We start from the raw sequence: 25,027 nt of genomic DNA, 5'->3' as shown, positions 1-25,027 counted from the left end.
TCAGAAGTAATTGCACTGAGATTTAAATTATTTGCTGCCTTTGTCTTTCTTTTAGAACGCAGATTCCAAACATCTTTTTCTACATGAAACTTCCCCAAATTTTTTCTTATAATTTAAAATATCTTTTAATATAGAGTTTACTTTGTAAGCCTGAAAGACAAATTTTCTAGGCATTAGCTCTGCTTCCTTTTTAGAGCTTAAACCACACACCATTACTCAATGATAATTGTCACCTTTTTTTCCTGTCCTCAATTACCTTTGATTAACAACAATGATAATATATTAATAATACCTTCTACTTCCCTCCAAGCAATTGTAGGTATTTCAGTCACATTAACTAATATCAGCCCATCAACCCTGTAAGGAAGGGAAGGGAAGATATTATTTTAATGAAGAGGATGTTTGAGCACTGTGACTTACCCAAACAAAAAACAGCTGAGGTGGATCAAGAAAGGATTTCTTGTCCTAGGTGGGAAAACATCTCAGCCAGGTGTTTATCAATTTGTTAGGATATTCCTTCAGGGTTGACTCAGCATTCATTGTTCAAAAAGCTGATGTCTATTGAAAATTGTCACCGTTCCACAAGTAATATTTATCAGGTGACTCGGGTGCAAATCGTTTTGCTAGAAGCTAAAATCATTGACCAGAATTTAATTTTACATGCTAATTTTCTATCTCTTAATTTGGAGGTAAATAAAATGAGTCAAATACTGGTACCCAGAATCTTTAGTCTTGCTGCTATTGCCCGTTGGCCATTTCAGAAGAGTCATGTGATGAAGATGCTCTTTAAATTAAGCTACTGGCAGCACCTTAAAGCCTGTCTTTTTTTTGGTTTTCAATTACAAGTGGCTCTTCTCAGCAAGTGTTCCATGATGGTCGAGCCCTTCTTGGGAACCTGGAAGCTGGTCTCCAGTGAAAACTTTGAGGATTACATGAAAGAACTGGGTGAGAAATACCATTACAAATTTGGAAATTGGCAAAGCATTTTGTGATGTGGTTGGGTTTGTACTTTACCATGAATTGTCCTACAATTATCTTTCTTTTGTGATCCTAGGGTATATTCCTGTAGACTAACATAATTTCTGCATCTACTTTTGCTTTTTTAAATTACTAAGTAATAATTGTCTCTTTTTGGGAGACTAGGCCCACAGATACCTCTGTCCCGTCATAATCCATATATTTAAGCCCATTTATCCTTTTTGAAAATACTTCATCCTAACTTCTAGAAAGAATTTCATTTTAGCTTGGTCATTTCATTTAATAACATTTTTCCCAGTTTCAAATTTATAGATAGTAATCACTACCTACAATTAAATCGATCAATTAAATTTGTCTCAAGGTTTAAGTTATAGCTTTAAAACAGCAGTATCAACAAACAAAATTTCTAGCTGGTTAATTTTTACAGTTCTCATACATGTGAGAGATATTTTACAAACATGATTTTGAAGAATTACAAATCTGAAGAAACAGAACATTTTTACTCATTGAATGTCTCACCCTGATATTCCTCAGAATTAAAAACTCTACCTGTCCTTTAATCTCTAACTCAAGTCATATAGTTACACATTAATTATAATGACTTGGGTGTATAATAACTAAACTGTTCTTTACTAATAGAAGAACAGCAATTATTTAATATTTTTCACATTTAATTAAGAGAAACCTCCCTTGCAATAGTAAACTGTATACAAAGCCAAGGACTTTCTTATCTTTGCTTTTTTTAACTTACTTAAAATGCTCAATGGATGCTTACAATTATTAATTATGTTCACTCATTCTAGACAATGAAATAACAATGCCTTATCCCCATAATAAGTCAATGTGCTTATAAATGTAATATTTGTTCCTCTGATGTAGTCAATATTAACTTTCTCAGAGGGTCATAAGAAACAAGTTTTTCTATCTCTTCACAGATTTATAGACTCACTTGTTTTGAATTAAAATTGGGGGCGTATATAAAAAACTTGGGCCTTATGGCCAGAATAGCACTTGTATTGACTGGGAGCTGGGTTTAGGCATAATACAAGCAGGAATAACAGCTGAGCAGTTTCTATATGCCAGTACCACGCTAAGCCCTTTCATTTAACCTTTTAAAACATCTGCTGGCTGGGTACAGTGGCTCATGCCTGTAATCCCAGCACTTTGGGAGGCCAAGGCAGGCGGATTACCTGAGGTCAGGAGTTCGAGATCAGCCTGGCCAACATGGTGAAACCCCGTCTCTACTAAAACTACAAAAATTAGCTGGGCGTGGTGGCATGTGCCTGTAATCCCAGCTACTCGGGGGACTGAGGCAGGAGTATCGCTTGAACCTGGGAGGCAGAGGTTGCAGTGAGCTGAGATCGTGCCACTACACTCCAGCCTAGGCAACAGAGCGAGACTTTGTCTCAAAACAAAAAACAAACAAACAAACAAAAAAAACCCTGCAAGGTTAAGTATACAGTTATCCACACTTTACTATTGAGAAAACTGAAGGTTAGGAGAGGTAAATAATATGCCCAAGCTAGCAAGTGGCTAAGTTAGAACCTGGGTTTTAACCATCTCACTCTTCTTTGTGATGCAAATGTCTAACACTGCTTCTCTGCAGCGAGATGTGTCATATCAGTTCCAGAATCTAAATGTGAAATGGAGCTTGATATCAGGACAGAGAGGGAGTCAGCTCTTCTGCCCACCAACTGCAGGAGTCAAGTTTGACAATGGGAAATTCCCAACCAGAACAACAGGGCCAGGCTCTAAGTCAAACTCCTCCCACACCCACACGGTTGTTGTAACACTCCACAAGGTGAAGTGCAAGCATTTGATCTCTTGAAAGGCACCACACAAATTTACAATTTAGAGGAAGTGTAATAGTCTCAGAGAGTGAATTTAGCTTTTCAAAATGTCACATATATACCTTATGACTGGGAGGATCTAGCTCAACCCAGATATCACACAGAACATGAAATAAGTTACTGTACATTATCCAAAATTTCAAAATAGGTAAAGTAAGCATTCTTTGAAAATTGACTTCCAAAGTGATTGTTAACAATGTCTTCATAAGGTCCAAGGTTATCTCTGTCTTACAGGAGTGAATTTTGCAGTCCAGAGCATGGCAGGGTTAGTGAAGCCGACAGTAACTATTAGTGTTGATGGGAAAACGATGACCATAAGAATGGAAAGTTCTTTCCAGAACACTAAGATCTCCTTCAAGCTGGGGGAAGAATTTGATGAAACCACAGCAGACAACCGGAAAGTAAAGGTCAGAACTAATTCTTCCTGGTGTTCAACAATCAGGAAAAAGCTAGAAGGTGGTTAGGCATGGTTTACTCTGTAACTTGATTTATCACCAAGTCCATCTGGGCTTGTTCTGTTGATATTCTCACATCTCCAAAGTTAATCCTTTTGCTAATTATTTTGATGGTTAACAACAGGGTTTAAAAATTCAAATTGTTTTCGCTTTATTTTTTCTTATCTCTTTGTCATTCTATGAAAGAGCACATAGAAAGAAACAAACACAAATAGCTAATGCATTGTTTGCCTTAGAAAGAGCACTAATTGAATAATCTCTTGAGACTTCTTCTAGTTGGATAGTACTAAATCATGACAACCAAAGTGAGGATTTTAAGGAAAGAATTTCAGAATTGAAATTAAAAAGTAGATATCTGCTCTCATGCAGGTTAGAAGGTAGTGAGTTGCTACTTCTAACTGATTTCTTTATGCATTTGTAGAGCACCATAACATTAGAGAATGGCTCAATGATTCATGTCCAAAAATGGCTTGGCAAAGAGACAACAATCAAAAGAAAAATTGTGGGTGAAAAAATGGTAGTGGTAAGTTTTCTTTAAATTGTTCTGATTTGATACATGCCTTTCAAGTTACTCAATTGTTTTTGCATCCTGAATTAAGGGTTTGGTCTGAGGAGAAAGGGGCAGGGCGAGTTTAGCCTGTTATCTACCAACTCTAATAGATTCCTCTTTGCTTTTAGGAATGTAAAATGAATAATATTGTCAGCACCAGAATCTATGAAAAGGTGTGAAGAAAGGTCCACAGCAATGAAAACTTGTTCACTGACAGGGAACTGGTACTTGAAGAAGATATGCCTCAGGGCTAGTGACTTTTTAAAAAATGTCTCAATATAAATTTGCTCAATAAAAACATCAAATTAAGCAGAGTTTTGAAGCTATTTGATAATGAGGATTAGGAACAGACCAATGAATTGATGAGGCAAGAAGCAACTTGCCTGTGGTGTGATTGTAACAGCACCAAAGTCCCCTCTGTCCTCTGCCCACCTGACTTCCATAGTCCTTGAGCTCTCACTGAAGGACCCACTCTGTTTAGGTTAAGGCATTCTATCAAAGCCATGTGGAAATTCAGGTGACCTCCTAGGTAGCACAGATTCTAAAAACCAACATTGCTGACTTTTTATTTTTTCGCAAGTCTATCCCACTTAAAGCAGATACATAGATTAAATGATGGTGATATAGACAGATAGATAGCATTAAATATCTATTTAATAGATACACTATGGATGTATCTATTAAATAGATGGATGTCATACACTATGGATAAGTTGCTATAAAAGAGCATTTAAAACAGTCATCTCGTTTCTCCATAAATCCATTTAAAATAATCAGGCTGGTGCATCTGTCACAACTGTTTACAACCTGGCCTTTGCAGAATGACATTTTATTACATGCCAGTCCTGAATTTCTAAATGCCTAGTAAGAATATAATTGTTAGAGCTGCACAGAGTCCCTTAATAGTTTCACCAAAGGCTGTTAGTAGAACTTCATGTTCTCATGGCTCAGGGTAAAACAGCCTAATGGAGGTAAAATTAAAGGACAAAGCCTAAAATGCTGTGTGTACCTATAGCAGTGGAAAAAGGAGAAAGAAAGAGGAGGAATTTTGTAAATAATCATTTTTTGCCTTAAATTTAAACATAGATAATATTTGGTCAAATGTAAGTCCTTAGAGTCATGCCTATTCACTAGAGTAGAATGACCATGCAATTTGTCATCCAAATTGGACGGAAATTAAAATTGAAAAGGGGCACTATTAACAATTACACCTGGAGAGTAGGCACAACCTGGGGCTACTGGAGGCAAACTGGGGGTTACTGGCACCTTAGTAAGGGTGAAACTGAAGGGTAATGAACAAAAGGACTACAACACGGGGTTGAGACATGAACTGAATCCCTGGCCAAGGAAAGAAACTAGGGTTGTCACATTAAACCCTGAAGACCTTTGAGATTTCAACTGTGGCTGGAAGTGATGGGCTTGGTGCTGGCTATGCAGCTGCTGGATGTGGACAATGATGGTCATCCCAGCATGCCATGTCCTCCTCCTTCCTCATGACTTGAGTATGCACAAAATGTAAACATGCCTATGTTCCAGAAGTCAAGATGGTGTTCAGCCCCTGAAGTGATGTCTTGCACAAAGGGGAACATGGACCAATTCCTCCTTAATCAGCCTCTGCAAGGGAGCTGGAAATGACAGCTGCTTTAGTGACGTCTCAGAGCAGGGTCAGAGAGTTTTCCACAACTGTTAGGGAGAAGAAATTATGCTAAAAAGCACTAAACACTTACCCACTTAAATCTTTGACTTCACACAGGCACGATTAACAAAATAATAATGCTGTTCCTAATTTTCAGGATATTTCTCTTTTTATGTATGTCACAGCTCAAAGCACAATGAGCCTGAATGAGAAACAAAACCCCTATGTTGAGTATTTTAGTAGGTGGAGTCAAAGATACTACTCCTGAGGAAATCATTCATTCATTCATTCAACAAGTTCTTCTTAGTGATCACTGAGCATCTGATGCTGTCTCAGGGACTAGAAAACATGAGACTTAGGTATGGTGTTCACAACTTCCCTTTTATATTTGATGTAGCAGAGTCATCTTGAAACATGAATCCTTTTAATTTCAGTCAAATCCTGTGAAAATTTTCTTTTAAAAGTATGTTCAAAGGTATACTTAGAATCATTGATCTTTATTAAGAACTCACATAATCAGTCTCTCGGTACATCTGACCTGCCTTCAAAAATTATCATCTATCTCTAAGTAAATAATAACATGATATTTGTTATCTTGTATTAGATTTATTATGGAAGAAAGATAATAGAGGGACTTTTCATTATAGTGAGTGAATCAATGTAAAGTCATTATTTGTTTACTTTCTAAGCAGGTTTAAAATAGTGAGAGAAGGTTTTTATTCTCTCACATAAAAATATTCAGAATAAAATATAAATAATATTCAGAATATTTTATAATGTAATTTATAAATATATTTTATTCCTGAATATTTATATTATTGTACATCAAATCCACACTGGTTTGGTAGGAAAGTATTAACTTATTTAAAGATCAATCATGCTAATGCCATCATTAATATATGAGTCAAGAATTGTTCACCATAGTTTCCTTGCTACTTAACACTATTAATAAATTACGGGATAATAATTATTAAATTAATTATAAAAGAAATTATTATAATATATGCACAATAATAATATTAATATTAATTATATTATATATTAAGCATAACAATATTTATATTGTTAATTATGTATTATATTATGTTACATATTATTAATTAATATAGTAATATAATAAATCATTAATATAATTCATTACTAAAATTAAAATAATTTGTTTTAAGCGCTTTTAGTAATATTTAATTTTTATATTTTTTGCGCAAAAATGCAATAAACATAATGGACATACTTTTCTTCACTGGCTATGAAAAGACAATGGACTATCCCAAAGATAGTAACCAAAAGTAGATGAAACATAAGGATGAAGTATCAGGACATAGTCTAGTCCCAAAACATACACTCTTATGATTTCTGTCCTGAATATTTAGGCCAAAAATTTATCTATTCATTTTGGAGTTTGGTATCCAGGTCCTTGTGTGCCTTTTTCCAGGAAGGTGGGGATCGACCATCTAATTACCAGCCCCACTGATAGGACAGAACTCACCTGTTGACCCAAAGATGCATGCAGTGAATGGAATGGGGTTGGAAGACCAGTCAGACCAGGACTGGAATACCGCTTCTGCCATTGGCAGCTACATGAGCATGCATGAGCTGCTTAATCACTTAAATTTTCTCCTTTGCAAAATGGAGACTTATCTACTTCTCAGGGTTGTGAGGGTAAATGAAGCCTTATAATAAGGACTGACATAGAAAATTCCTCAGGTCTTCTCATTTTTTCCAGATCCCCTTCTGAGGTTATAAGGAAATTAGAATGCAAAGAATAAGAACAATGTAATTGTTGAACATGTGCACTAAAACAGTGAGCAGAAAAAGAGATCAAGAGGGTCTCAGCAGAGGTAAGCTTAGAGCAACTAATTGAGAAAAATGAGCAGGGAATATGGATTCTAGTTTACTTTGTAAAACAGAGTTCGAATATGAGTAGATGCTTATTAAAAATAATATCTTTCATACATAAGTACATAAGTTACAAAGCAATTTTCCAAAAGTTATCTTTCTTGATCCTCAAGAAAGATTTTTTTATTTTTATTTTACAGATAATAAAACTTCAGCCCAAATGAAATCCATGTATTAGAGTAAGTGATAAAGCTAAATGAGTACTCCAAATTCACTATCACATTCTATCTTCCTAAATTAAGAAATAATGTCAGAACATGATGTACCACAATTTGAAATCCACTGTGACAGAGACGGTTAATTACCCAGTAGAAATCTGGGGTTATGCTTCCATATTATAGCATTGTTGTTAGAAAGAGTCTGCCAGCAAGGCACTGCATTGCCCAGTCCCTCCCCTGTCTCCCTAGGGGCTTAGGACAATTTTGCATTAGAAACTGAGTAGAAGTGATATGGCCACTTCTGAGTCAAGGACATCTGTGCCTGCCTGCTTGGAGGAGAGGTCTCTGAATACCTGAGGTCATGGTGTAGGCACAGGATGAATGGATCCAAGGCCTCTGAGTCACCCCATGGGGAAAAGCTCCCCATAGACCAGGAGCACTTATACTGGACTGGACATCAAGCAAGAAATAAACTTCCAGGCTAAGCCACTGAAATCCTGGAGTATATTACAGCAGCTAATATTGCTCTGAATAAGTGTGAAATTTAAGAGATTTCATTTTTACAGTTTATCTCCAGTCATGAACATGTTATAAGCTGGAATTTAACTAAAAAAAAAAACTAGTTTTCAGCTATTTGAAGAAATAAGGAATGGATTGGCATGAATTAAAAAAAAAACACTGTTTAAACATGAATTTAATTGATTCTCTGATCTAACTTTACTTAGTCTGAAATATATATATAGATGTAAAAAGTTCATATGTACATTATACTTTCAAGCCATCATACCATCTTAATTGTTTAAAAAAATTGTAAGACACAATCAAAGAAATAAAGTAGAACACAAAATAGGCTACCTGGATACCACATGATTAGAAAATAACCTGAGGTTTTGAGTTTGTATTTTCTCCTGCTGAAATAAAGCTAGGCACATACACATTTTTCTTTTCTTTTTTTTTTTTTTTTTTTGAGATGGAGTCTTGCTCTGTTACCCAGGCTGGAGTGCAATGGCACCATCTTGGCTCACCACAAGCTCCACCTCCCGAGTTCATGCCATTCTCCTGCCTCAGCCTCCCCAGTAGGTGGGACTACAGGCTCCCACCACCACGCCCGGCTAATTTTTTATATTTTTAGTATAGATGGGGCTTCACTGTGTTAGCCAGGATGGTCTCGATCTCCTGACCTCATGATCCACCCGCGTGGGCCTCCCAAAGTGCTGGAATTACAGGTGTGAGCCACCATGCCTGGCACAGACACATTTTTTACTATGTTTTGCAAGTGAATTATTTTTAAGGGATTCCTTTTTTTCATAGCAATATGGAGCAAATGGCTAAATCCTAAAGAGTGTCTCCTACAGCTCTTTGTGCTAATAGTACAATCTACTTGGATGTCCTGTATCTGGAAAGTGTTAATATCACCTTTTCTCTAAGATGAAATGCAAATAAGTAGAAAAATGGGGAAAGCTCAGTATATGTTATCATGACCAGAGAAAGAAACTCAGATGCACAAATCTTGTCTTTTATTTACTCCCCAGTGTGTTAGTAACTCCAATTCTCAGGTCTTCCATTAGCAATAATGATGTGAAATCTTAGACTAGCCTTTGGAAAAGAGGCCACGGTGTGTTAGATTCTAGCAAAAAAACAAACAAACACCGCTAATTGAATTATTTAGAGGAATCACAAACACTTCTTTCCTTTCTTTACTGCCATTCAACAAAAAAGAAAAACTATTAACTACTTTGGGGCTGCGTAAATGCAATCGTCACCATAGTAACCAAAAGACCAAATATCCCCTGGGAGATGAGAAAGTTGCATGAAATCGTTTGCATTAAGAAAGCAATTTTAATCTTGAAGTTGTTAAACTTAGAGCAAAACACTTATTTGAAACATGGAAGAGGAGGTTATCAGCCCGGAAGTGCCATCGTCACCTTATGCTAAATAGCTGTCTGGGAAAGGTACTGGCTACTCTAGTTAACTGACTTCTGAAGATAAATCAGATCATTAGTCTCATGATGGTGTCTAAGAAATTTCATAAAGTATCTTCCTAGGTAGTAATGGTCAATGGGCTCTTAATGGCATTTTCACAGTATCTATCTGCAAATGGCAAAAAATAATAATCAGATATCATGTGTCTTGACTGTTTACTTAATGTCTGTCTTCCTAACTAGAGTATAAGGTTCATGAGGGAAGGAGTTGGTGCTATTTCACTCATCATATTATCTCTAGTACTATCACAGTTCAAGAAATATATGTTGAATAATTGTCTGCGTTTATGCTTGTGAGATAATGTACAGTGAATCTTAGATTCATCTTACGTGCACTTTCCTAGTATCATAATAAGATTATGTCATACTGAACATGGAAACAATTGCCTGCTTTTACTGCTGACTAAAGGAAAGACCAAATGAAGGAATGAGTGTCACTTAGTTATCTCCCAGGTCTTGCTCTTTCTGTATCTCCAGAAAAAGAAAAGAAAGAGAAGGCAGGGGAGAGAGAGGGGAGAAAGAAGTTTAGAAGAATAATACTACTGATCATAAGCACTAGTTTTTGATGCTTTCGTAACATTTATTATCTGATATGATGCAAACAAAAACCACAAAATTTTTTATTTTCTTCATTCAGTCAACAAATGTTTATTCATTACCTACTGTGTGGCATGCATGGTGTTTTGCACTTGGGATACTACATGAGCAAAATCACACATTGTCCCTGATCACATGGAATCAAGATGTCAGTTAAGCTATTTATCATGTTATATTCAAAATTTATAAACATCGTCATTGCAGTAACTGTTAAATGATGATATACATGGTAAAGAAACTATTAGGAAAGATGGTTGAGTTAATATCAAGAGAAAGTCACTCTAAAGGGCCGAAAGGATGATTGAGCTGAGAATTAAGGATTAAACATATGGGAGTGATTACGTATTACAGGGAAAGAGATGAAGGGAGGTATTGCAGGAAAAGAGAATGACACGTACAGAGATCTTGGTGGAGGCTGGAAACTGGGACCTTTTTTATTCTCTAGAAGAGTTTGTGTAACATTGGTATTATTTTTTCCTCAAATATTTGTAAGAATTCATTGATGAAGCCTATGGGCATAAGGTATCTTCATGAGATGGATTTTAAATATGGATTTAATGCTAATAGAATTGGGAGTATTCAGGATTTTTACTTTCTCTTGCATTGTTTTTCATAAACTGTGTTTTCTAAGAAGCCTGTAAGTCTCTTTTAAATTTTTTTATTTAACAAATTTTAATTTGTTGACATGAAGTAGTTTATATTTTATGATCTTTTAATATCTGTAGGATATATTAATATGCTTTCTTTTCATTCCTGCACTCAATAATTTTGTCTTCTCTATTTTTAATCCATCTTCCTAAGAGTTTATCAATCTTACTAGTCATTAAAATGCTTTTGGGTCTGTTGATATTTTCTATCTTGTTTGTTTTTATTATCTGCTCTATGAATTATCTATTTCTATTGTCTATTGTTTCTTTTACCTTTTAAGTATATTTTCTCTTTTATTCTATTTATTTTGATTAGCAATATGTATAAAATTATATAAATAAATTTAGACCTCGGGTGACATTATCTTCTTTCTCTGAAGAGGGTTTATGTTTATTTCTGACTAGTAACTTGGTTCACTAGCCATCCCAGATCACATTAATCTAATTTTAAGAATTGACTTCATATTACCACAGGTATATTTCGAGCTTATCCTTACTCCTGTGTTGCAAGAGAGTCCCAAGACAAAGTGTAATGATCAACCAGGATTCTTCTTCACTTTTCCCCTAACTCTGTAGCATTGTCATAAATGTTCCCTGGATTTTTTACCTCTAACCTGCCTCTTGCAGAATTCACAGATCCCTAGTGGAGCAGAAGCTCCAAATATTGGATTTGTCTCTCTGGATTTGCCTTTCTTTCCCAAGTCCTAAGCTCTTAGTTTTCTCTGCCTTTTTATCTCTGATGCCTTGAAGATTTTTTTTCTAATTTTGTTCATCTTTTTACAGTTGAAAAGTTGGGTTAATTTCCTCATCTATCATGACTGGAAGTGAAAGTTCTAAGGTCTATTTTATTTTCTTCCCAACTGTTTATTTAAAACGACACTTTTAGAATGAGATTCAGTCATTGGCAACAACATAGATGGAACTGGAGCACATGTTAAGTGAAATAAGCCAGACACAAAGAGAGAAATATCACATGTTCTCACTTATCTAAAAATCAAAACATTTGAACCCATGGAGATAGAGAACAGAAGGATGATTACCAGAGGCTAGGAAAGGTAGTGCAGGAGTTGTGGGGGAGTAGGAGGGAGGTGGGGATGGTTAATGGTTACAAAAAAATTGAATAAATAAGACCTAGTATTTGATAGCAGAACAAGATAGCTATAGTCAATAACAATTTAATTGTACATTTAAAAATAAGCAAGAGTAAAACTGGATTGTTTGTAACACAAAGGATAAATGTGTGAGGGGGTGGATACCCCATCTTCCATGATGTGGTTATTACGCTTTGCATGCCTGTACCAAAACATCTCATGTACCCCATAAATACATACACCTACTATGAACCCACAATTTTTAAGTGAGCCTTTTAAGTTGATTATTTATCTTGGTATTCTATGGTATGCTTCTCCTGTAATCAATTATTATCAGAATAGTTCTACTTTACAAATAATTTCGAATTCATTACCATTAAAACTTCTTGCTTCAAGCCTTTATCAAATCATGAGTAGAATGTAAGTTCCATGAAGGCAAGGAATTTGATTCAGTAATGTTTAATCAGCACTTTCAATGGTGCTTAGCACTTAATAAGCTCTCAAAAAATATTTTTGCAATTGAGTAAACAACAAAAATTGAGTTGGATCTTTGGCATCCAAGTGGAGGGTCAGAAATTCTTTGTTCATTTGCTATGTAATGATTGACTATCTTATTTCTTTTTCAAATATATGATTGGATTTAGCTTGAAGACAATCTATAAGGAGCACTTACATGGTGTGTTATATAGAGTAAGATTTCCTTATTTATTTTGTTTGGCCCTTTGGATCTTCCTTTCAGCATATGATTCAAATAACTTGCCGTATCTTGAGAATTTACATGGACAATAAATTGGTGAAGAGAGAAGAACTGAACACACATCATAGAGAGACTATATGTATTTTACAAACATGTAGTCCAGTCTAAATATACATCTAGTTATAATGTGGTTCTGTGCATTCTTTCTTGTTAGGACACTGATGACTTTCTTAGCTAGGAGTGATGTAATGTGTCAGGCCTGGTTCAGTCTGTGTCTTCTCTTATTGCTTTAATCTGTGCCTTTGGCCCATGTACTGGCCTCAGAATCTCATCATGGTCCAAACTCGTCTGGTCAGTTCTATTAATAGCAGTCAGGTACAATTGCTGATAAGCCTTAAGTAGAAAATTTTTCTCTTAGTCTAATATTGCTTCAAAGTTATAAGTTTTCTGTCTTGGAAATATATGGCTCAATGTTTACATTTTAAACTCCACTGCTGTTCCTATGTGCAATACAGAGTCAGCTTAAACTTCACACAGCTTTCTTGGAGCAGTCCCACTGAATACAAGTCTCGGCTCTAGTGTGAGGGTGAGGGATTGAGGGTCCTTCGTTTATTTAGGCAGAAAACTTAAATGCGGAATGCTGTACTCCTTAATAGTGTACAGCTGACAAAAAAAAAAAGTTTTGAAGGTACAAATGATATCATCATTTTTGTAAAGTGTTTTGGAAAATCAAAAAACATATCCACTAATCAAAAGCTCTTTATTTCATAGTTGTTTTTTCTATCCCAGTACGATGGGATTATACACTTTCTTGGGTTTAGATTTGGGTTAGTTGGTTAGCTGAGGAATTTTCCTATTCACTATTTCTTTCCCACCTCGAGCTATTCAGGCACTGGGAATGTAAATGTAACTTCAGCACACTGTAAATGATTTCACATGTTTTGCTCAGCTTGAACTCTAACTACATAACTGCAATAGTTATGTCACAGCTATGGGACTGGGTTTCCCGAGCCCTTGTTACCAATGATTCTACCTGTTATGACCAAATTCATCATATTTTTGTTTTTTTTGTTGTTGCTGTTGTTGTAAACAGTACCAACCTGTTTACTAAATGTATAAAACTTGGTAAAATCAGTTGTTTCACAGTCAGAATTCATGCTAAGGTTAAAAAAAAAAAAAAAAAAAAAAAAAAAAACCTGCTAGGAAAGATATAGCAGTAATTAGAGATTCTCAAGAGCAACACTTACGTTCTAAGTGGATTTACATTTGTTCCCCTTGGCCAAAGACTGGGGCTTTGATGTAATATAGTAGGCTGGATCTTTTGATTTTTTTACCCCACTTGATTTTTGAGAAGAGCAAGAGTGTTTCTAGCCAATCATGGTGCTATCAGCATCAGGTGATCTCTGGCCAGGGCCTCTGTACATGTAGCATGTATGGTATAGCATAATAGAAGCAGGTTAAGATCATGGTTCAGAACCCAGGCACTGGCAGTAATGTTGGGTTCAGACCCGTCCTCTTCTTATTCAACTTTTGGAAGCAATTTACCTAATGTCCCCAAGCTCATTTTTATCATTGGTAAAATGGATATAATAATAGTTCCTAACTCTTGGAGTCACTGATATAATTAAATGAGATCACCTGTATTAAGCACTTAGCACAGTGTCTGGCCCATAGCGAGTTCTGAATATACATTAGTACTCTTTCTATAGGAAATCCTCTTTATAAAATTGTAGATTCATTTTAAATGACTTAAACACAAATGGTTATAGTATCCAGGAACCTGCTTAGTTCAGATTTTGAGTATTTTTAGCTGAAAATCTTTGTTGTGCTCAAAGAACATGTTATAGTGCTACTTCTTGTTTCATCACATGAATACAATTTCTGTGCTCTGCTGCAATAGACTGACTTCTTTGTCTGCCTACTCTGCCTGCCTGGGATATGTGAACTATGCCAAGCCTTCTTACCTATGAATACTTCCTCACACTGCTCCCCTACATTTCTCTCCCACAACATATTTGTGACTGTTATCATAATACTTACAGACATTTTCCTCTTTTTCTTCCCTTTCAATAAGAATTTTTAATTGTGCAGACTCAGAATTGAGAGTGACCGACATGCCTAAACACACACACATTCATACACGATCACATAATTCATGCAGTCTTTTCCAAAGCATGAAGGGCCTAAGCCTTCTTATAAATTAAGATCGATCAAAAATTTTTTGAAGATTCAAATAGTAATCTCATTCATTTTATAAATTTTTTTGGAGACAAAAGGGAGTATTATGTGGGGTTTTCTTTTATCCTATTGGGCGGGCAGCTGGCCATTGAAGAGCCATTCATTGCTTAGTCCCGACACTGCCTTTCCCCATTGGGTCTCTGTAAGAGTCACATGCTTTGGGCGTCCTTGAAAAGAATCTTCTCAGGCCTCAGCATCTTATCTGAGTCTCCTGAATCTCACTTAGAACTGCGTTGAGCTCTCACCCATCAAGATGAGCAACAAATTCCTGGGCACCTGGAAACTTGTCTCTAGTGAGCACTTTGACGATTACATGAAAGCTCTGGGTAAGAAATGCTTTTTGTTGTTCTGCTGAAAAGCTCCTTTTTAAGAAAGCTACATGACATTTTCATCTAACACCTTTAACAGGAGACTTGGGGGGTTTGCACAGGCCACAGTACATTCCTCTTTTAGGATTAATCTTCTTTGTGTCATTCAGATAATTTATTTGAATTTTATTTGTGGTAACTTTTAATAGACTTTAACTTAAATGAGAGACCTGCTTAAATGCATGGAATTCCCACTGATTTCAAGGGCAATTTCATACCAAGAGAATTTTGGTTGCAGATCCAGAGGAAAGAAAGCTTAAAAGCATAGTCAACCCATTTTCTGGCTTTTCTGAGAGCTATGTTCATAGCAACTAAAGTGTTCACAAAATAAGGAATTGAATATGTTGCAAATCCTAGAAAACCTTAATTTAAAATTTTAATTTTTAGCTAAACTAATAGTTTTTTCTCTCTACCTCTAGGTTGTCCTTTATTACACAAATGTAGATACAGAGAGTTTGAAAACAAAATACTTCCTAAAATACTATGTTCATAGCCTAGGGAAGTTATTGAGAGAAAAAGAACTGGAGTTGTGGCAGTAAACTCAAACTCAATTTCACTAACATCAGATGTTTCTGGAGTTGGAGCAGTGAATGGAGATGGAAAACTGAGTCATTAGTTACAACAACTTTATTTTATTCTATTTCTAGAGTATGTCCCATCGATATAAACACAATAGATATGAAGAGTCTTTGGGAATTTTCAGAACTATATGAATATAACAAAGAGTGATGCCAGTGACCTGAGGTTGCTGTGCTTGTCAAAGTGCCTACAGCTTTACTTAACTGTTCAGAAAGCTTGTATAAAACGTTCTATTTTAGATAAAATGAGCAAAGTCATGCCATTGTTGCCTGGAACACTAAGAGAACTTATGGGGATGAATTCATACTGTGAGACCAGTTAGATTTAAAGACTTCACTTTACAGCTGAGGAAGAAGCCAAATAAAAGAAAGTCTCCGTCAGTTTAGTGTGCAAAATAACACCTTGGGATTTGGTAAATATAAATTCTCAGGCTCCGTCCCAGAGATTACGATTTAACTTGAAAAACATTGTCCTAAACTGTATAAAATAACAAAAGATTAATCAGAATTTGAAGAAAGAATATAGTTTATAGTTTATTGACTATAACTCTTAACTTCTTATTCAGTATATAAAAATTTGAGATCGTTTTAACCGGAAAAGTATATCCAAGCATTGAGACTTCCTGGAAAACTAGTTTTCTTTCATATTTTTTTAATTTGACATTTTCCTTTTTCCATATATTTTATAGTCTTGGTAATAATGGTAGTAAACTTAAGAGTCTATTTGTGTTTCATTTTTGAAACGTAGAAGAGTTTTTTTTTTTAATATTTTATTTCTCTGTGATCATTTATAATAGTATAGATCTCAAAGGTAGATGGATAATTTTTTTCCTACCAGCTAGATAAAGAAGCCACAAAATTTCAGAAGTGAAATTCCATCAAAACTATGAGGGGAATACTTCTCCATATCCATAATATGGTATTGAGGGAAAATATCATGGAACAATATGTATATGCTATAATCTCATTTAAAAAATATATCTAGAGCATTTGTACATACAAACTAAAATCTCTAAAATGATTTATGCAAATCTATAATTAGTAATTTTCAATGGGGAATAGGATTGGATGTGATAAAAATAGATGACTTGCACTAGCTATTTCAGCTGGAAACTGTTACTCTTGAAAATCTGCAGACATTGGCCAGGTGCGGTGGCTCACGCCTGTAATCCCAGCCCTTTGGGAGGCCGAGGCAGGCAGATCACGAGGTCAGGAGATCGAGATCATCCTGGCTAACACGGTGAAACCCTGTCTCTACTAAAAATACAAAAAATTAGCCGGGCGTGGTGGTGGGCACCTGTAGTCCCAGCTACTCGGGAGGCTCAGGCAGGAGAATGGAGTGAACCTGGGAGGCGGAGCTTGCAGTGAGCCGAGATGCACCACTGCACTCCAGCCTGGGCCACAGAGTGAGACTCCATCTTAAAAAAAAAAAAAAAAAGAAAGAAAGAAAGAAAGAAAAGAAAAAGAAAAGAAAAGAAAAGAAAATCTGCAGACATTACTTTTGGAACAACAAAACCTAAAATGTATGAGTCCTGGGCATGTATTTCCATTGGAAGTGAAACATAGAAGGAGACGCTTAGTAGTAAGTGATATTACCTGCCATCGACACACCTGGGGCACCACTGAGCAAAGGATGTGGCCACCACAGTCTGTTTGGCTATGCTCTCTTGGTCACCATAGTTCTAACACTATCTCAATTTTTAGGTGTGGGGTTAGCCACCAGAAAACTGGGAAATTTGGCCAAACCTACTGTGATCATCAGCAAGAAAGGAGATATTATAACTATACGAACTGAAAGCACCTTTAAAAATACAGAGATCTCCTTCAAGCTAGGCCAGGAATTTGAAGAAACCACAGCTGACAATAGAAAGGCCAAGGTAATATTTAATGTTTCTCTTCAAAGTTGGCCCAGTAGGCTGCTTGAGAGAGAGGAATATTCCTGCCAGTGTTTAAAAGGATAAACTCCATTCTGTTGAAAAGGAGTGTATCTCCTGAGACATCTATTATGAAAATGGTTCAGTACTGAAAGAACTGCTTCTTTGATCAACAAATTTCAGGCAAGTCAATTGCATGACCTTGTCTTTGCAGAGCATCGTAACCCTGCAGAGAGGATCACTGAATCAAGTGCAGAGATGGGATGGCAAAGAGACAACCATAAAGAGAAAGCTAGTGAATGGGAAAATGGTAGTGGTAAGAGTATTTTTACTTCTAAATAGAGAAATCATGCTATATAAATAATTTGATTATATTATTTTCAAAACATTCTTTGTTCTTTGGAATATGAATGGATAAAAATGACTAAGAATAAAGTAATAGCTAATGCTTAAGTGATATTTAAACTATTACAGACTCATCTTCAAGTACTGACCCAAGATTTTAGAAATAAAAAAGGCCATTTGTTATTTTACAAATAAAATACCTAAAATGGTAGTAAGGTTAGACAAAGTTTAGGTAAATCTTACTAGTTTGGACTCACAAAGAAGAAGGCAAGTCTAAATTTTAAAAGCAAAATACACTCTGCAAGGTGTATTTTGTAGACTATTTGCAAAGTCATTTGTAGACTATTTGCAGATAACCCACATTTTTCATTCAAGAGCCCATACTAACTTAGAATCAATCATATCAATAAAGCAAGCTGAACTCATTGGAGACTTCTAGTTGGCAGATGAAAATAATGACAAAGCTTGTGTGTGATGACTGTGACGATTTTTTTTAAGAGTTAAGGCTTTATGTTCACTAATCAACACATACATTGAATGTAAACAGATTCATGTACTCTTCCGAATGTTTCTTTCTTTAGTACAGTGGTTCTTACCCCTTGCTGCACAACAGATTTACATGGGGAGTAAATACCAATATGGAGGCCCCCAAACAGATAACTGAATGTACATTTCTTGGGGGAGAAGGAGCCATCACTATATTTAAATGTTCCCCAGGTAACACAAATATGTAGATATTTTTGAAAATCACTGTCTTATTAGATTTAAATGCAAGTGAATTATACATAAAAACTTGCCACTTAAAAAAATTCCTTTACAGTACCATAGATCAACTTCTAAATTGTTTCTTCTATTTCAATGGTCATAATTCTGAATTACTGGAGACTGACAAACTAATATTTTATTCCTTTCTAAATTAATCTTATGAATTTATTTTGAATTTCTATTTTTATTACATATTTTCTGTTCTCTGGTTTGAACTTGAGATACTCAATTAACCTCTCTCTTTTTTAAGGAATGTAAAATGAAGGGCGTGGTGTGCACCAGAATCTATGAGAAGGTCTGAAAAATCGTTTCCTCATTGAAGTGGCTTTTGATCATTTAATGATGGAAATCAATTGCTTCCATTGACAAAACCTGAATACACTGCAAATGTTTGTTTTTGCTTTTGTCTTAATATATCAGATAGGCAAAGGCCTAAACTGAGAATTAATCTAGAAGTCAGTGTTATTTAAACAGTTTTAATGTGCATGCATGTTATTACTACATTAAAGCATATATGTTGGCCAGACATGATCAGTAGATGATGTCATTTAATTAACTACAAAATTCTAACCTATGTTGAACTTTGTATACTTGAAATGAGAATAAAAAGGATATAGTTTGTTAGTAAAAGGAAATCAAAGTATTGATCACAGTAGCAAACTCAAATGCTGACAGGGGCCAGGGGAGTTATGGGGAAGGAGCATCAGAAATGAGGCAAGCTAGGAGAATGAGCTATTTTAATGTAAAGAATTGTAGTCTCAGCTAAAAGGGGTAGCCTCTACTCCAGCCAACATATTAAAATTAATGGATAATTTATAGATAGTTAAATGCACAGATATTAAGGGTAGAGTTCAGTCCACTGTGACAAATGCATGCACCCATATAACTCACATCCCAATCAAGATACAAAACATTTTCTTAATCCTAGTACATTTTTTTCTGCCCCTTCCCAATCAGTGTCCTTTTCTGTTCCACCCCTACCAAAAGCAAGTAGTGGTTTGGTTTCCATCACATAGATTCATTTTGCCCATTCATATAAAGGGAATTATACATCATTCATTCTTTCTTGTTTGCCTTTTTAAAATTCACCATAATGTATTTGAGATACATCCATATTGTTGCATGCAGCTGTAGTTTGTTTTTTTTTTTTTATTACCAAGTACTATTCCATTGTATGACTATATCACAGTTTATCCATTCTACTATTAAGACAATTGGGCTATTTCTAATTTTTGGCTGCTATGAATAAAGCTGCTACAAACATTTTGTACAAGAGTTTTGTAAACATAGGAGTTCCTTTATTTTAAATAAATAACTAGTCATATAATCACTAGGTCCAGTAATTTGTGACAGGCAGGAATGGGGGACAATTGCATTGTGCCCAAGTAATAATAAAACTATTTCAAATGTATTATATGATTGAGCAAATGAGAAAACATGTTGATGTTGATGTTGATGGGAGTCAGGATGTTCACTGTGGAAAAATGAACATACAAATATGAAATGAGGGAAGGCAAGAAAGAACCATGTGGAAATGGAATAGAATTGATATACATTCATAATTTCTAAACCATGTATATGTACATTTATATGTATTATAATTGCATACACATGCCTGCATGCATATATGTGTGTGATAATAGACATGCATCTATGTGTGTGTATATATGTGTGTGTGTGTATACACATGCATATATTTACTAATTCTATCTGCCAAAAGGGCTTAGACACAAAAACACCTCAGCAGAAATGAATACACCTAGCACTCAGATCTTCCTGTCTAATATAATTTGCCACTAAAAGAAACCAGGGCTACCTGGAAAAATGGCTGATTCCAAAGCAAGGGCAAGGTAGGAACAAGATGAGCCTGAAATATCTTGTTATGTCAGAAAGTAACGTTCAAAAAAATAATAGATATACTGCCAAAACATAGAGCCTGCCTGAAGGGGCTCCCATTGGCCAAACTTGAGCCAGTTTGAGAGCAAAATAGTTGAGAAAAATAATAAATTATAAACCATTGGGAAAAAATAGAAATCCATGAATCCATACTGATATAATGATACACAATCAATAGATAGGTAGATAGATAGATGACTAATAGATGACAGATAGATAGATAGACAGATAGATAGATAGACAGATAGACTGACAAATGAGAAGGTGTCTCCTTTACAACAGAATGTCATGGGCCAGCTGGTAAATGTGGGTGAAAGGAGTTCTGGAATTGGAAAACCATCATTTTTCAACCATCACAGTAAATACGGCTCAGGCAAGAATTATCAATCAATGCTAAAGCTAGGGGGAAATTTTGATTAGGAGCAGGATATTAGGATATTATTCTGGGCTTAAAGTATATCCTTACAGATTGCTTGTTAGTTTCTGGGGAAAGAAAAATAACTATGCAATGGAAAAAAAATGGACAACCTCTTGACTGGGTTATCAAAATTAACCTCACCAATAAACCGTGGATGTTTAACATGTGCTTTCAAATGTGACACACTGAGAAGGAAACAACATGGCTTTAACAAAAACAGCAGAAAAAGACAAGGAGTTTTGACTGAATTCTTCAAAACTGTCAATACCATAGAAGACAAAGAAAAGTTGTGGAAATGTTTCAGATTAAATTATACTAAAAACACCTAAGAACTAAACATAGTAAGTGATACTAGACTGGATCCTGTACTAGAGGTAACACGAATGCTCCAAAGGACAATGTTAGGTCAATTGGCAAATTGGAATATAGACAGTCAATCAGATAACAAGTATATTTTGATTAAGTAAAAGAATATTCCTATTCTTGGAAAATACACAATAAAATATTTTGAGGTAATGGGCCATAATATATGCAATCTACTCTCAAAAAATTCAGAAACATATATTTGTGTGCATTTGTGTGTGCAACAGTACACACAAACATACATAAAGAGAACAATTGATAACCAAATGAGGTAAAATTTAACAATAATATGATACACATAAATAGAGAAAGAGAGCAATTGACAGAGCAAATGAGATAAAATTTAACAATTGAGTAATCTGAGTAAAAGGTATATGTGTTTTCTTTGAGATAGTCTGATTCTTGCAACTTTTTCTGTAAGTTGGAATTTACTTCCAAACATGATTGAAAAAAAAAAAAACCTTGCCCTTGGCAACTTCATCTCTTTTTCAGCCTAGAAATGTCTGTGTTAAGTGGTTTTTTTGTTTATTGTTGTTGTTTGCTGTTATTATTGTTTTGTCTCCAGGCTCCAACTCAAAAAATAAGAGTTTAAAACTGCATTGTTATTTTAGAGATTTGTGATAATACAACTTGTTATAAAATGCATTCCTCAATAAAGATAATTTCTCCATTATGCAAAATTATGAGTGCTTTTATTTTCATAACAGAAAATGTCAAACTGCACTGATAAGAAGGAAGGCAAAATAATCATTTCAGCTAACAGTATATTTGTCAGATTTGAAAAAGATTTTAAAACAACCATAAGAGGGGAAAAATAAAACAAAATTTGAAGTTTTAGTAAATCTGGGCTGCTGCTACAGCAAAACAAAAAAAAACTGAATAGCTAATAAACAACAGAAAATTGTTTCTCACAGTTCTGGAGGCTGGGAAGTCCAAGATCAAGGTGTAGTAGATTAAGTGTCTAGCGAGGCCTGATTTCCTGGTCCATAGATAGCATGTTCTGGCTGCATCCTCACTTGGTAGAAAGGGAAAATGAGATGTCTTTGGCTTCTTTTATAAGGACCCTAGTCCCATTAATGAGGGCTCTACTCTCATTACCTAATCACCTCCCTAAAGGTCCCGCCTCTTAATACCATCAACTTGGGAGTTAGGATTTCAGCATATAAATTTAGAGGTACACAAACACTCAGACCATAGTACTTGGGTTCTGTATTATTCAAAAATAGAATCAGAATATAATTTTCATTCTCTAATTCTTTTTTAATATAACATGGTGGTTAAGAACACAGTTAGAGGCAGGACTAGCTTGCAGCTCCTGCTCCAATGGACAGAGCAGCATTAAGACTTTTGCTTCAAGATCTACCACAGGAACATACCAGGAAAGCTGAGAGAATCCACAGACCCTTTGAAGGAACTGCAGGCTCCCTGAGATGCCAAAAAACTGTGAGTCTACTTGCTTTCTCAATGGGGTGGCTCGTGGTCTGGGAAAACTTCTCAGCCCTGGCCACAGGCTTCCTGGAAATACACTCGGTGCTACTGGAAGGCTAAAAGGGGAGTGAGGTTGACCTTTGGGACTGTGGGCTGCATGTGAACAGGGTGAGGCCTGTGACTGACAACTTTCCCCCACTTCCTTGGTGACCTGTATGACTCAGCAGAGGCAGCCATAATCTCCCTGGAAATATAACTTCATTGGCCTGGGAATCACACACCCATGCCCCACAGCAGCCACAGCAAGTCCCACCCAAGAAGAGTCTGAGCTCAGACACACCTATTGCTATCTATCTGGTGGTCTTTCTCTACCTACCCTGGTAGTCCAAAACAAAGGTCATAATCTTTGAAGAGCCCTATATCCCTGCCCACCACCTGGGAAACCTGAACCCTTAACCAGGGGTTCCTAGAGCAAGTTTGCATCCTCCCTTTCAAAAGCACCACCTCCTGGCTGGAAGCCAACCAACACAAAACCAGCACAATAAACAAAAACAAAAGCACAGACAGAGTCCACTTTACTTCCTTTCTACCTTCCCCCAGAACAAGTGCTGGTATTCACACCTGCAAGACCTGAAGACAGATCACATCACAGGACTCTTTGCAGACACTCCCTAGTACCAGCCCAGAACCCAGTAGCTCCACTGGGTGGCTAGACCCAGAAGAGCAAAAACAATCACTACAGGTTGCTTCTCAGGAAGCTCCATTTCTAGGGGAAGTGAGGGAATATCACATCAAGGGAGCACCCCCTGGGACAAAAGAATATGCTAATTCCTTCAATCCTAGACCTTCCCTCTGACATAGTCCACCCAAATGAGAGGGAGCCAGAAAAATAATTCTGGTAATATGACAAAACATGTTTCTTTAACACTCTCAAAAGATCATACCAGCTCACCAGCAATGGATTCAAGTCAAGATGAAATCTCTGAATTGCCAGAAAAAGAATTCAGAAGGTCAATTCTTAAACTAATCAAGGAGGCACAAGAGAAAGATGAAGTCCAACTTAAAGAAATCAAAAACATGATACAGGATATGAAAGGAAAATTCTTCTGTGAAATAGATAGCATAAATAAAAAAAATCACATCTTCTGGAAATAAAGGACACACTTAGAGAAATGCAAAATGCACTGGAAACTCTCAGCAATAGAATCAAACAAACAGAAGAAAAAAGTTCAGAGCATGAAGACAAGGCTTTTGAATTAACCTAATCCATCAAAGACAAAGAAAAAAGAATTTTTAAAAAATGAACAAAGCCTCCAAGAAGTTTGGGACTAAACCTAAGAATAATTGGTGTTCCCAAGGAAGAAGAGAAAGTTTGGAAAACATATTTCAGGAAATAATTGAGGAAAACTTCCCTGGCCTTGCTAGAGATCTAGACATCCGCATACAAGAAGCTCAAAGAACATCTGGGAAATTCATCACAAAAAGATAATCACCAGGTTATCTAAAGTCAAGGCAAAAAGAATCTTAAGAACTGTGATGCAAAAGCATCAGGTAACCTGTAAAGGAAAACCTATCAGATTAACAGCAGATTTCTCAGCAGAAACCCTATAAGCCAGAAGGAATTGGGGTCCTATTTTTAGTCTCCTTAAACAAAAACAATTATCAGACAAGAATTTTGTATCCAGCAAAACTAAGCTTCATAAATGAAGGAAAGATAACAATATTTCCAGACAAACAAATGCCAAGAGAATTCACCACTACCAAGCCAGCACTACAAGAACTGCTAAAAGGAGCTCTCAATCTTGAAACAAATCCTTGAAATACACCAAAATAGAATTTCATTAAAACACAGATCTCACAGGACCTATATAATAATAACACAATGAACAAAACCAAAGTATTCAGGTAACAAATAGCATGATGAATAGAAAAGTGCCTCATATCTCAGTACTAACATTGAATATAAATGGCCTAAATATTCCACTTAAAAGATACAGAATGGTAGAATGGGTAAGATTCACCAACCTGGCCGGGCACAGTGATTCTTGCCTGTAATCCAGCACTTTGGGAGGCCTAGGTGGGTGGATCACCTGAGGTCAGGAGTTCGAGACTAGCATGGGGAACATGGCAAAACCCCATCTCTACTAAAAGTACAAAATTTGGCTGGGTGTGGTGGCATGTGCCTATGGTACCACCTACTCAGGAGACTGAGACAGG

The 25,027-nt window shown here is 35.9% G+C and overlaps 2 protein-coding genes across 3 annotated transcripts; both read left to right on the top strand.

Annotated features, from left to right (window-relative positions):
• The first annotated feature begins 867 nt into the window (after positions 1-867).
• On the top strand, positions 868-4,012 carry FABP9 (fatty acid binding protein 9). The gene is made up of 4 exons (XM_017858945.1): positions 868-945; positions 3,063-3,235; positions 3,705-3,806; positions 3,962-4,012. Exons 1-4 carry the CDS (start codon positions 870-872, stop codon positions 4,010-4,012), a joined length of 402 nt encoding a protein of 133 aa, XP_017714434.1. The 5' UTR covers positions 868-869.
• Positions 4,013-14,891: 10,879 nt separating this feature from the next.
• PMP2 (peripheral myelin protein 2) lies at positions 14,892-22,062 on the top strand. 2 transcript variants are annotated; one of them, XM_017858965.1, is made up of 4 exons: positions 14,892-15,101; positions 17,426-17,598; positions 17,810-17,911; positions 18,956-22,062. In XM_017858965.1, the coding sequence occupies exons 1-4, from the start codon at positions 15,029-15,031 to the stop codon at positions 19,004-19,006; spliced, it is 399 nt and encodes a 132-aa protein (XP_017714454.1). In that variant the 5' UTR covers positions 14,892-15,028; the 3' UTR covers positions 19,007-22,062. The 2 variants fall into 2 exon arrangements, with proteins under 2 accessions (XP_017714454.1, XP_017714455.1); XM_017858966.1 differs by having other exon boundaries at positions 14,900-15,101; positions 17,810-17,905.
• The last annotated feature ends 2,965 nt before the right edge of the window (positions 22,063-25,027 follow it).

This window comes from Rhinopithecus bieti, unplaced genomic scaffold (genome assembly GCF_001698545.2).
Source record: "Rhinopithecus bieti isolate Rb0 unplaced genomic scaffold, ASM169854v2 scaffold_48197, whole genome shotgun sequence".
Classification (NCBI taxonomy): Eukaryota; Metazoa; Chordata; class Mammalia; order Primates; family Cercopithecidae; genus Rhinopithecus; species Rhinopithecus bieti.
The sequence above is the reverse complement of the archived record's forward strand: the minus strand, read 5'-3'. Positions and strand labels throughout refer to the sequence as shown.